This window comes from Xyrauchen texanus, chromosome 32 (genome assembly GCF_025860055.1).
Source record: "Xyrauchen texanus isolate HMW12.3.18 chromosome 32, RBS_HiC_50CHRs, whole genome shotgun sequence".
NCBI classification, from domain to species: domain Eukaryota; kingdom Metazoa; phylum Chordata; class Actinopteri; order Cypriniformes; family Catostomidae; genus Xyrauchen; species Xyrauchen texanus.
The window spans coordinates 3,291,240-3,305,928 of NC_068307.1; the positions used below are offsets into that span (position 1 = coordinate 3,291,240).

The window sequence follows — 14,689 nt, forward strand, 5'->3', positions numbered from 1 at the left end:
TCGTGCGGGAGAGAGAGATCGTTTACGGACATGTCCGTCATGTGTGTGTTTGTCTTTTAAGTTTACCAATTAAACTATTATTTATATTATCAAGCCGGTTCTCGCCTCCTCCTTTCCATTGACTCCTTTACACTGGTGCCGGAAACCCGGGAAGGAGGAGGGATACGCCGTAGTGGAGTTCTCCGATACACCGTCGCATGGTCCTCGATCACTACTCCACCCTCTCCGGCGGAAGACAGCTGCTTCTCCCCGGGCAGACCAGAGTCAGACTCACGGCCCCCGGCGGAAAGAACGCCCCTCCGCGTTCTCGGCGACTCGTGGGGACTCTCCTCCGCCCCGGCAGCGGCCCTACCGCTCCAGGTGGTCGGGGAGACACATCCCTCCTCCCCTCGCGGACGGCGGTCTTCTATCGACCCCTCCGCGTTTCTGGGGGATGGCAGGGCTCTCCTCCGACCCTGGCAGCAGCTCCATCGCTCCAGTCGGTTGGGTTGTCCAGTCCCCACTCGCCTCGCGGACGGAGGCCGTTCACCGCGTCCGGGCGGTCGGTCTACTCCCTCCCCCGGTGGATGGCAGCGGCGCTCCCCTGGGTGGACGGCAGTGCCGAGGACCCCGCGACGGGCATCCCTCCTCCTTCGCGGGTTTCGGCACCAGTGTAAAGCAGTCAATAGAAAGGAGGAGGCGAGAACTGGCTTTTCAATATAAATAATAGTTTAATTCCCAACAAAAACAGAAGACACAAACACACACATGATGGACATGTCCGTAAACGATCTTTCTCTCCCGCACGATCCTCTGCAGTCGACCTTTATCCCTCTCGGGAAGCTTGATTAGCCTAATATGGGACCGGGTGTGTAGGATCACGACCCGGCCCCGCCCTCCGCCCTGCCACATTTGCATATAATGTAATCATCTATTGTTCACTGTAAATGTTTGGCGTGTGCACATGAGCGATGAAGTTATTTTTAGAAATGTTGAATGAATCTCTATCTTTCCCCCATTCTTTTCATTACATCTAATTCTCTGTACTCTCTCGTGTTCTCTATGTCCTTGTCTGGTCTATCTTTCTCAGAGGATGGGGAAGAGGTGACCTTGTCTAAAAAAGAGGAGGATGAGAGGCGTATTGCTGAGATGGGACGCCCCACGCTGGGTGAAAATGTCAAACTTGAAGTTATCATTGAAGAGTCCTATGAGTTTAAGGTACAAAACCCCTTTCTGCTCCATCTGCCCTAAAAAAGACATTCTAGCCCACACATTTTGTCTAAGATTGAGCGATGGCATTTTTAGCATGAATAAGGGCTGAAAAGCTCTTAAAGGTGAATGAGAGAATGGTAGAGCATCTGGACATGAGCGATGCGATTTTATTTTTAAAGGAGGCCCAGCTGGAGACCATTCAACCTTTAATTGCTTCTCAAATACATAGGACATGAGCAGAACTATTACTTCAACCTTTCATGCTAACAGTGTTTCATCTCCAGCCCATTTTCCATCTCTTCACGGCTGTGTGGAAAAGATGAAAAATGTTGCCTACGCACTGTAGTTTGCAGAGAGTAACAAGGCACGTCCAAATCCAATGTTTGTGTAACATCCTATCTACTAAGATGCAGTGCAATGGAGTAAATTCATTCATATGTGTCCATTTTGTCCATTTTTTATGCTAATGACTAATGACAGTGCATAAATATTTGCTTGACTATATCTAAAGCTCACTTGAATTTGTTTAGATCATTTGATAATGTCATTTTATGGTGCCTTAGAAGTCAGTTTCCTTGTTAGGGTTTCACCAGCTGTGTGTAAGATCTCACTTTAGTTTGAACTAAAGTTCTTATTAACTATTGGTAAGTTTGTAACTTGGTTACTGCTTAATAACGCAAGTCGTCTTGATCAACTTATTTACAAGTTAACTTTATAACTGTTTCACATGTTTATGGCACCATCTAGTGGTTATTTGTGGAAAAAGTGGTTTCAATGTTTATATCGATCTATTTAAAATGCTGGCGGACTTGTGCAAAAAGCGACTCTTGTGTTGGGATCTGATATTTCTGTGTATTTTCACATATATCTGCTCTGTCATTATAAATATCTTATTATTTTACATAACAAGCTATTATGATGTCACCTTACCATAAGATCCTGAGACCCGGTGAAAAGAGTTTAGCAATTTCCCTTTGTTAAATATCAATATAGTGATTAGTGCATAAAATATTTATGATAAAAATTGTTTATTGAAAAAATAATCTTTTATTCGGATTGTATTTGATATGGTGAACTGAACTGTGATACATTTCAGTCTATATTTATAGAGCAATCAAACATTTGGTATCTATGAAAAGTTCAGGGAGTCCTCTGATAATACCCCAATATTTACCCTTGCAGCATGTATGGGCTAAGAGAAACCTCAATAACAAATGTCCTACACGAAAATGAATTGCTGGGCCTCAGGAGGATAATGACCTTTAAAGCCTAATGTATCAAATTTGATACTTAAACATTCTTGATATCAAAAATGGAATTACTACTTGTGAAAGACTTGTGTCATTAATTATGATTGCACTAGTAAAAGCATGAATTATATATATAAAATAATAAAATAAAATATGTTTCACCTGTTGAATTTCACAATGATCTGTTATTCAATCCTGTTCAAAACACGGTAACACTTTAGAATAATGGTCCATCATTAATAGATAATTATGCTGGAATTAATGCAGGATTAATGAGTAGTACTACATTAACACTTTAGTTACTACTATTAACTAATATGAAAACATGATTTACCAGTAAGATAAATCAGTAAGTAATAGTGAACTGATGTTAGTTCACTGTTAGTTAATCAGTAATTACTGAATTTGATTTTCCTCATTGAGAACTATCTACTAACTTAAAATAACTACTAATTAATTACTAATTAAAACATTAACATGCGTCTAAAATGTGTGATTGATTATGTTTTTATTGTGAACAAGATCATGCATGGGTTCTTTGTGGAAATTAATTTATGAATATAACAGGTCGCTAAATCAAGGCTACAGTGTCTGGTAGAGTATCATAGTCAAGGATGTAACCACATAATCAGGACTGATGGGGACTGAATTAACCATGTAAAAACACATCTAAGTAGAGCAATATTATTGTGGTGGTGGTGGGGGGCATGATCATAGTTAGCGTACCTTACAGAAATACAGGGATGTATGTGCCAAGCCTGTGTATTTCTTTGGGAAATCTCTTCTGTTCATTAAAAATGGTAAACCACAAGTAATGAGTCAAGTGTTACCACATAACTATGAAGGAATTACTAATGATTTGGACAATTATTGTAAAGTGAGGATCATGGTAACGCATTATAAATGAATGAGATCTCAATGTTTCCTCCCTTGGGTGTTGAAGGTTATCTGTGCCATTATTATTGTAAAGTGAGGATCATGGTAACGCATTATAAATGAATGAGATCTCACTGTTTCCTCCCTTGGGTGTTGAAGGTTATCTGTGCCATTATTATTGTAAAGTGAGGATCATGGTAACGCATTATAAATGAATGAGATCTCACTGTTTCCTCCCTTGGGTGTTGAAGGTTATCTGGGCCGTTATTGTAAAGTGAGGATCATGGTAACGCATTATAAATGAATGAGATCTCACTGTTTCCTCCCTTGGGTGTTGAAGGTTATCTGTGCCATTATTATTGTAAAGTGAGGATCATGGTAACGCATTATAAATGAATGAGATCTCACTGTTTCCTTCCTTGGGTGTTGAAGGTTATCTGGGCCGTTATTGTAAAGTGAGGATCATGGTAACGCATTATAAATGAATGAGATCTCAATGTTTCCTCCCTTGGGTGTTGAAGGTTATCTGGGCCGTTATTGTAAAGTGAGGATCATGGTAACGCATTATAAATGAATGAGATCTCACTGTTTCCTCCCTTGGGTGTTGAAGGTTATCTGGACCATAATGAATACTCAAGTGTTAGTTCCTACATTTTATTCATTTAATCAAACAGATCAAACAAACATGTAAATGTAAATGATTAGCAGCTTGTTGGACGTGACACTCGTTCTTTTCTATTCTTTCATTGGATCCATTAAGTTACTCTGGAAAAAAAAAAACACTTTACATAAAATGAAACATTTCTTGTAAGATTAATTTACAGTATGTATGAACAAAAATTACATTTAAAAAATATTTTGTAAAAAAAAATATATATATATTTGTTTATATTCAAATATGTATTCATTAATTAATAATGTGTTACCATGACCCTCACTTTAAAATAATGAGCAATTCCTTTGTGTTTATGTGGTAACACTTGACTGATTACTTATGGATTACCAGAATTATTTTATAGTCTTTGCATGACACCGGGCGACGCACACAGGAAAGTGCATCGTTTAGATTGCTTTCATACTGAAGAGCCACTAAGAAGTAAGTTTCTACATACAGTAATGCTTTCTCTCATAAATGTAAACGAGGGTAAATTTCAACATCGTCACATATGTCTAAAGGATTGAAGTCTGTCACACAAAACACAAGTTCATTGTTGTCATTCAAGCAATTCGATTTTTTATTCCAACCATTACTTCTGCCTGGAGACTTACGTAAATATTTTGTTCAACTTATTTAACATGTATATTATGCATGGCTGGTGCAACTGGCCCCTTATGAGGTGCCTACACAAAACACATTGAGTGATTTGACAGCCAGGCATTAAGGTCTTAGGTTTCGGACACAGCCCGCTTCTCTACTGTGCTATTTTTCTGGCCTGTGTATCACAAAGGGTTTACTGGTTTTCATCTTGTCCATCAGAATAATTTACATGGATTCAAAGTCAAATGATTTCCTGGTACACTGAAGATTTGATTGTGTCACACAGAATTATGAGCAGCCTGTACGCAATCAGGTGTGCATTGTTCTGCAATCCACACGTTATTATGTTCTGCTGGTGTGATACTCAATCTTCACTGTTGCTGATTTCTTGTAGGAAAAGTTCAGCCAATACTGAACATTTCGTCATCATGTACTCGCCCTCATGTTGGTCCAAACCTGTATAACTTTGATAACACATCCACACTAATGCGTTTACATCTGAAAATGTTTACACCTCTCATCCAAGCTAGAACGGCGTAAATGGCATAAATTGCTCTCCATAACTGCTTACTCCATAACGTTTAGTTTTCAAAACATAAAATGTTAGATTTTAATAATTTTTTTTAGGGAATAATGACTTCTAATCTGAGCAAAGCTGTTGTATGGCTTCAAAAGACTTGAAAGATAGGCCACAAGTGGTACTGTATGTGCCACTTTTTTGTGCTTTTATGTCCCTGATCAGTCACTATAAGCTTGCATTGTATGGAATAGAGCAGCGTGAACGTTCATCAAAATGTATCCTTTTTCATTGTTGCATGGAAGGAAGACTGCCATGGAGGTTTTGAGCGACCAGAGGGTGATTTTCATCATTTGAAGTTTGTTTACCATGTTCTAATTACTTTGACCCTCCATCCCAGAGCACAGTTGACAAACTCATTAAGAAGACCAACTTGGCCCTCTTGGTCGGAACCAACAGTTGGAGAGACCAGTTTGTAGAAGCCATCACTGTCAGCTCAGGTACGTCACTGAGAATCCATTATCACGCTTTAACATATAGTCACTGCTAACCAGTTTTGGGGAAGCTACAAGCTACTCATAGCTTGAAGTGGTTAAACTACAGTCAAGGTTCTCTTTTAATAAGAAACAGCCTCAGTCACCATTCACTTTCATTGTATATAAAAAAGATGCAGTGAAATTGAATGGTGGTGCTTCTGTTCATAGGAAACAAATGAACCAATCCATAAATCAAACTTTCTCTTCTTCTTTTCTAAAGGGGAAGATGATGATGAAGAGTGTGGTGAAGAAAAGATGCCATCTTGCTTTGATTACGTCATGCACTTCCTGACTGTGTTCTGGAAGGTTCTGTTTGCTTTCGTGCCTCCCACCGATTACTGGAACGGTTGGGCATGTTTCATCGTGTCAATCATCATGATTGGCATCCTCACTGCTTTTATCGGAGACTTGGCATCCCACTTTGGCTGCACTATCGGTCTGAAAGACTCTGTGACTGCAGTCGTGTTTGTGGCTCTGGGAACCTCGGTGCCAGGTACTGCATATTTTAGTCAGGTTAAACTGTTCAAATAAAATGCAAAAAATTAATCACATTTTTATTTTTTTTTGCATGATCTCATGAAAATGATTATGACCGTGGCGACAATTTATGTATCACAGCAGTTTCGAGGTGAAATGTCCACTGTGTGGCGCTAAAAGCGAGTTACAATTTCTCTCAAACAGATGAAGTTTTTAAGGTTAATGCTCTATCGAGCTTTCAATCAACAAAACCGACCTCCCTACCCTAAACCTTGAACCTAAACCTAACCGAAAGTGTCAGAAAAAGCAAACGTGAGATGAAAAACACATCCACGTCATTTTGTGGTGCTTCTATGAAACATTTCGGGAACTCAAGTGATTAGTCACGTGCTCTTCAGGACCCGTACCCCGTTCTGAAATCAGTTTAGCTTCCACGCAATTTGATCGCGGTTGAACAAGCTTGTAAAAGTAGTTGCTTACGTAATGCAAACGTTAAAATGAGTCATGCACTATAATAAAAGTTTTTTAAAGTTATTAAATAGCATTGTTTGAGGCACAGAGCAAAGTGTTTATGAAATGATAATCTGTGATTTGCGTTAAAGCAGTTGTTGTAGCGCCTCTAGTGTTCATTTCACCAGGAAACTGCCACGATATGCACAATAACATTTTGCAAAAATGTCGGTTTAGTAACGTGATTATATGAGACCATGCTTGATTTTTTTGCATCGTCATGACAATAATTCTGATTAATTTAATGCATCTGGAGTTTTTTGCTGTTTTTTATAGAATTTTTTTTTTCCCCACTTTATATTTGGTGTCTTTATCTACTATGTACTAACTGAAGTTGAGGGATGGGTAGGTTAAGGGTTGAGGTTAGTGGTTAAGGTTAACAGTGTAACTAAATGCAGAGTTAATTAAATGCAGGTAATTTAAATAAATGTGCAATGCAACAACACATACTGTATGTACATAGTAAATGCATTGTAGCAAATGCTTAAACTCTGTGGACCCACCGGCGGGTCCAAAAGGGGGGCTATACTGCGAAGAAAGTTTATGTAATTGACTATCAATGATTGAATATTATACATTGTCGCAAAGGGGAGCATCTCAGCTTTGTAATGACATCTAGATTGAGGCCAATATATTCTATGAAAATTGGGGGTGGTCCATGAACTAAAAATTAGACTGAATGTCTATGGACGAGCACATCTGTGAGGGCTGAAATGCGTTAGAGCGCCACCTACATTACAGATCTGTATATTGTGATGGAAGGTGATAGAGGAAACACTCTTTTTTTCTGCCATCTAGTGGAATAAAAGAAGAATATACGGAGGGAGATGGGTTGAAAAGAACCAGAATTACATGCTTACAATGTTAGGACCCAAAATGTTTTTTTATTTTTATTCTATTCATCATATGATTGTAAGCATATACAATATTAGTTATTAAATATTTGATATATTTTTTTATTTGGGGGTTTCTGAAAAAAATTAGACACATTGTCCTCAGTTGGTGTAAATGGTAAGCTTGTAAATGTGAGTGTGAAAAATTGCTTGAGTTGAAGAGGTAAAAGACACCTAATATTAAGTAGGTCCACATATTTTTTTAATTAAATCAACATAAATTAAAAGAAGTATAAATATGTTAAAATGTAAGTCATTTATAAAAATTGCTTAATTATCATGATAACAATGTCACAATACAACAAATCTTAACGGCTTCAATTTCTTTAAGCAAATCCAATTTTGTGGTGAAATATGAAAATATGTTCTTGAGATTTCTTTTTCTCTTCTTTCTTCCTCTCATTCTCTTTCTGTCTTTTCTCACACCACCTTCTCACAATCAGACACATTTGCTAGTAAGGTGGCAGCCATCCAGGACCAGTACGCTGACGCCTCCATTGGCAATGTGACGGGCAGCAATGCTGTTAACGTCTTCTTGGGCATTGGGGTGGCATGGTCCATTGCTGCCATCGTTCACCAGGCGAAGGGCCAGTACTTTCGCGTGGATCCCGGAACCCTTGCTTTCTCGGTCACCCTTTTCACCATATTTGCCTTCGTCTGCATCGGCGTCCTCATGTACCGCCGCAGACCAGAGATCGGGGGGGAACTTGGTGGACCGCGGACTCCCAAAATCCTCACCACCAGTTTGTTTTTTAGCCTCTGGCTGATGTACATCATATTCTCCTCCATGGAGGCCTATTGCATCATCAAGGGTTTCTAAATCAACCAAATCAAGATGATGCCACAGACAAGATGCTGTTGTTAAAGTCATTTCAAAAAGGCAAAAACTGACAAGTGAACAGAGTTCAAAAGAGAAGATCAAAGCAGCCGCATGTTTTATTTGTTGATTTTTTGTGTGTGTGTTTTGTCCACTGTATGTTCTATCTGTTTGAATACACCCGTGTTTCTGTTTTTGGTAAGGTTGGCTTTTATGTCCAAAGAAGAAAGGAAGACGATCTACTGGGGCCTTTTAAGGCTATGTCCACGCAAACAAACCCACGTTAATTTAAATTAGTTACGTTTTGGCCATTTACGTATTTGCTTTTGTCCAGCGAAAACGGAGCTTTTTGAAAATGCTCACCTCAGTGGATACATTTGAAAACGGCGTCTTAGCGTTGTAGTGTGGACAGGGAAAATGGAGATATTCGAAAAACGATGACGTTTTTGTTGTCATGTGACGCAGTCATGTGATCCATTTAAACTATAACAATCAAGATGGCGGCCCATGTTATAGCGCCGTTGTTGTGTCTGCTATCCACTGTAATAGCAATGTTCACACAACTTTCACAATGCATTCATTCAAGGGCGACAGGACGTTTAATCCGAATTGTTGTCCAGTGGCGCAACACGAGGACAATTGCATTTCAGACCACGCTTTTTACGTTTTTTTTATTCTAGGGCTGGGTATTGATACAGATTTCCCGATCAGATTCGGGTCAGTTCTGATTTACGAGCTCTCGATTCGATTTGGATTTCGATTCAATTTGCTCTCCTAGCTAATGCTGTTAATAATACAGGGGACCTTCTAACTAGGTGCATTATGACAATATTAGTTTGACTAATTATATTTTATTAGGCTTTTTTTGTCACATTTGAGCTTTTTAAAGGTGCCGTATGTAAGATTCAGAAACCCTTGTTATTAGTGACACCTGTGGTCATTAAGTGAACTGCAGCAGCTGCCTGTTGCTGGCGCTCGTGCACACACTCCATAGGACGCGAGCATCGACCAAAACAATGACGTAATGTGCAAAGAGACTGAACGTGATTCACAGGCATCATGCTGACAGATGAGGTAGCATAATTAAAGATTGTTTTACTACAAACTTTGAGACTAAAGTAAAGCTACTTATCAGCTAACATAGCATACTGATACACACATACAGCTACATACTAGCGAACTATACCAGACAGTTTACAGCTATGTTGCACTATTGTATGTTTTGTATGTCATATGTTGTACTACGGTCAAGAAACCAGTGAATTTGCTTAAATTTATCCTGTATACCTGACATTTGTTATAAAGAGAGGATCGTTGAAATTATTTGAAAGTTACGAAGAAGGTAGCTTGCGATACGTCAGCGTTAGCAGGCAAGATCAAGTTAGCTAAACTGACACCGATCAATCCTTATGACACTATATTTCACATGCTTTGCAGTTATGTAAGCTTACCTGTCCAATAAGAAGAACGCCAATTCAGGGTCGGTTTTGATCCCCAAAACCGAACGAAGGTCCCTCCAGGAATCAAATGCCCTGCCGATGTTCACTCTAGTTTTTCACTCGACCACGATCATGTTCCCGCTTAGCCAGATGGGATTCAGTAGATAAATGTTTTTGTATTGTTGGCTTCCTCAGAGTTTGTGTAGGAGTCTGTGCTGTGCTGGAAGCCGGACGTTTGCTGGATTCATCTTTAAGATAACGTTACCTAGTGTTGCAGTTTGTTGTCGTTGTTGAATAGCGGAAGAGAAGCACCGAGGCTCTCGGGAACGCACATAAATGTCACATCCTTTGGATTTTCCCGACAAAAGCGACCCGTTCCCTTCACATGAAAATCAGTCTACTGGCTTTAATAGGCAACCTAGAAAGTCCGGGAAGGGCTCATTTTTTAAGTTGCTTTACAAGCCGTTCACACATTGGCAAAAATTGGCATAATTTCTACTATTTACAGGTATTTACATTGATTTGTTGAACACATGCTAAAAACAGGTACTGTCTCTTTAAGAAAATCGTAATTTCTGTAAAAAGCATCTGTAAATGAGCGCATAATCAAATGGCTTTACCACATCTGTGAAATGCAGGATTAGAATTATAATATATTCATTTTTAGTCACATGGCGCGAAACTTGATGGCAAAAGTAAGTGACTTCCTCTCATTGTAGTGGAGGGTTGTGCATAGAGTAAAAGATCGATCTTGGGATTTAAGCAGGGCTGGACTGGTAATCCATGGCTTGACCGGTGGGCCGACGCACTCTGTGGCCAATCTGGGGTGGAATGGCCATTGGAAGAACCGATCGGGCGAAATGTGCCGAATTGGCCACGATAAGCTAAAATGATCCGCCGTGTTATGCAGAATGGACCAACGAACCGCCGTGTTATGCAGAACCCCCCCCCCCCCAATACTAAACAAGATTTGGGCCAGTTGACATGTAAAATCCCGGGCCGATATATCTTCCCAGTCCAGCCCTGGATGTAAGAATCGAAATTGAGATCGTTTAAATGAAGATTGCGATGCATCGGAAAAACTATATTTTTAACCCACCCCTATTAGCAATTTCAGACGTTTCATTAAGGAAGAGCAACTTTTGGAAAACATTTTACGGCAGTGTGGACAAAGAGCGTTTCGAAAGCAAAAACGTTGTTTTCAAATTTATCCGGATTAATGTGGATGTAGCCTGACACTTTTGGATTTCATGTAAACATTGCTGATTTGGTTGACTGATAGTTACTGTCTTTGGGAGATTGCCACCTTAAACTTTTTTTAATGTAAATAGTTACATTCATTTGCGTTAACATTGTTTGCAAATTTGTAATGGTTTCAGGAAAAACATGTTGTGTGCTGGTTTTGCGATCTTACTGTTTGGGGAAATAGCTTTGATTTGGTTGACTGATAGTGACCAAACGTTTGACTTTCTTTATAATACGGTACTAGAGCAGATTCAACTTAATTTAAATGATGTCTAAAATTCAAAACATCAGCAAAACATCATAACAAACAGCAGAAAAATCAGTGACCTCTGAATAACCTTTGTGTTACTCTGGATTCAATGGTCATGCAATGTTTTAAAAATCACTGTCATAGGTCTCAGTTACCAAATTCAAATTGTGGTTAAACATGAGCAGTGGCGTAGATTTGGCTTGAACATTGGGGGTTGGTTACAGCATGAGGCATTTACATGCTTCCATTGATCATGGTATAATTAATTTGGGTACCTCCCCCATGCCCCCCGGAATCTACGCCCCTGAACATGATTATAGTTTCAGTATTAAATCAACAACATGATCCATACTTGTTGAACCTAGAAACGGGTGTTTTGAACAATGAAAAGCATTGAGAGACTCCCAAGTTGTTTGGGATTTACACAATTAAATATGTTTCTAGGCAATCTAACAATCCTTTCTTCAATCCAAAGTTGGATCCAATCAAGGGGGCGTCCACCAGACAAAAAGCTCCCCATTAGGAGGCAGTTACTGACGACAATCTAAAATAATATCAGATGTTTTACAGTATATTGTGTGTGTTTCCTAAGAGGTATGTTGTATTTTTCCTGGACTCTGAACTGGTACGATACCAGTAGTTTTAGTGCATGCGTATGATGGGGTCATATATATATATATATATATATATATATATATATATATATATATATATATGTCTTTAGTTTTTAGTATTAAGACAAAAAAGATCCATGAGAAAAGGTTTTGATATTGTACAAAGTTCAGTATTCACCATTGGCATGATTGACATGTTAACCGTAACACTGGGAAACTGATTTTTTTGTATATAGTGTATAGTATTCAGGATTTGGATCAGGTTTACCTATTTTAACCCACACGAAAGCACACCAGTATGTTGTAATAACTTTTGGGGAAACTTGACAGCCCAATTGTTATTATTACAGTCTCTTTCACGTATCTTTCTCTCTTCCACAGAAAACATTAATAGTAGAAAACTCATATTTAGGTTATGCTTTTTATACTAAACCTAACACTGTGTTAGCATCTTTTAACTCTGGCGTTTCCTCGATCTGGCCGAACGGTAAGTAGCGGTTCCAGTAGCATTTACACTTGTATGATCACAAACCGTCCCCGGCCCCAAATTCTCAGCACAGTTAAAGGAATATTCCGGATTCAGTACAAGTAAGCTCAATCGACAGCATTTGTGGCATAATGTTGATTACCACAAATAAGCAAAATTGAGGTTACAGTAAGTCACTTACAATGGAAGTGAATGAGGTAATCCGTAAACGTTAAAATAATCACTGTTTCGAAAGTATAGCCACAAGATGTAAACAACATGTGTGTAAACATGATTTTAGTGTGATAAAATCGCTTACTAACCTCTTCTGTCTAAAGTTATGTCCATTTTAATGACAACATAATGCGCAAACCACAATATGAATGCAAAAACATATAGTTCAAATAATTTACATGTTTTAGTGAAAGTATTAATGGAAGTGCTTTATGAAATTAAAATGCCACAGATGCTGTTGGTTGAGCTTAAAGGGACAGTACACCCAAAAATGAAAATTCTCTCATCATTTACTCACCCTCATGCCATCCCAGATGTGTTTGACTTTCTTTCTTCTGCAGAAGACAAATGAAGATTTTTTTGAAGAATATTTCAGCTATGTAGGTCCACACAATGCAAGTGAATGGTGACCAGAACTTTGAAGCTAAATAAAGCACATAAAAGCAGCATAAAAGTAATCCATAAGACTCCATTGGTTTAAACAGATCAATATTTAAACCCTTTTTACTATAAATCTCCACTTTCACATTCTTCTTCTTTTATTTTTGCCGCATTTCTTCATGCATATCGCCTCCTACTGGGAAGGAGGATAATCTATCATATACACACCTATCATATCGCTTCTGTAGATATAGATTTAACCACTGGAGTTGCATGGATTACTTTTATGCTGCCTTCATATGCTTTTTGGAGCTTCAAAGTTCAGGCCACCATTCACTTGCATTGTATGGACCTACAGAACTGAAATATTCTTCTAAAAATCTTTATTTGTGTTCAGCAGAAGAAAATATGTCACATCGGGGATGGCATGAGGGTGAGTAAATGATGAGAGAATTTTTTTTTTTGGGTGAACTGTCCCTTTAACCCAGGGGTAATGAAGCCCTGCTTCAGAGCTAACACAATGGGGTCATGTCTAGAACGTAACCTCCACACTGTGTTTATTGTGTATATTTGGAGTCCCACAGAAACCCTACCCCTACTCCTAAACCTAACCCTTACCTTAACCCTACCACTAAATCTAATCATAAACCCAAATTGAATAACAACGAATGAGACTCTCACGAGACTTAGGCTGCGGGGGTGTTACCTTCTATACACAGCAACACAACAGTTTATGTAGAAAAAGAAAACCCAGGGTCTGAAAAGACGTTTAAACTGTGTGAGGGTTCCACATATAGTATTTTCCACATTTTTGACATGACCACTAGACGTTTTAACAAAGGCGGATGCACCTTAATGGGCTTCTAAACATTTGTATTATTTCCCTGATGCACACACGGGTGATGGCAGTATTTATCTTCTCTAGAATTAGTCACTTGGCTCCCAGCCTCATTTACATTTTACAATTATGTTGAAGCAGTTTTCCCTCGCTTGTGCGAGTGCTCAGTACCTGTAGGTTTCATTTTGATGAATGTCATCAGTATGTGATAGATAATATTGCAATCTTTGTATTCTGAACATGTTGTTTGCTCCTTCAGCAATTGAGATTTGTCATCTTTTTTGTTTTCCTTCTGTGTGGCACAATCTTCCCCAACACTACAAAATAAAAGTTTAGGACTTTGAATGAGACATACGCATTTCCATCTCTTTCATTGAAGCCCAAATCAATTAAAGAAGGGTCTGGACGAGGCTTTGTGTGTTTATTGGTGGTAATGTGGTGCCCTCTTGTGTAAGGATGGATAATCCTGATTTTGAACGTTTGTGGTTTATTACACAATACCACAATATATCCATAGAAGCAGAATCATATATGCAGCTGGGTCGAAGTATTGCAAAATATCCTTTTTTCAAATATTTATATTATTAATTATGAAAACAGGGTTTGGGAGGGTGAATGGGATGTCTAATATGACTCTTTTATTTATTTATTTTAGATAATAATAATAATAATAATCATCAATTCAGCTACACTCATTATTTATTGATTAACAATGATTTATTTATGATCATGATTAACTCCTTTATCAGTAGGAATTGTTCACCCAAAAATGAACATTTTGTCATCATTTACACACAAATCTTTGTATGGTTTTAAAAGACACTATTTTTTTATTTATATACTTTATAGGGCATTTCCTTCACTTTCATTATCCTCCTGAGACCCGAACATGCAAAT

General features: G+C 38.5%; 1 protein-coding gene across 2 annotated transcripts in view; it reads left to right on the forward strand.

Annotated features, from left to right (window-relative positions):
- LOC127626228 (sodium/calcium exchanger 1-like) overlaps positions 1-14,142 on the forward strand; it is a 67,234-nt gene extending 53,092 nt beyond the window's left edge. For both annotated transcript variants that reach the window (XM_052101863.1, XM_052101861.1), the window contains exons 8-11: positions 1,070-1,197; positions 5,493-5,592; positions 5,849-6,121; positions 7,952-14,142. In XM_052101863.1, coding sequence (XP_051957823.1) covers positions 1,070-1,197; positions 5,493-5,592; positions 5,849-6,121; positions 7,952-8,328 — 878 coding nt within the window. In that variant the 3' untranslated portion in view covers positions 8,329-14,142. The remainder of the gene's footprint in view (positions 1-1,069; positions 1,198-5,492; positions 5,593-5,848; positions 6,122-7,951) is intronic.
- The last annotated feature ends 547 nt before the right edge of the window (positions 14,143-14,689 follow it).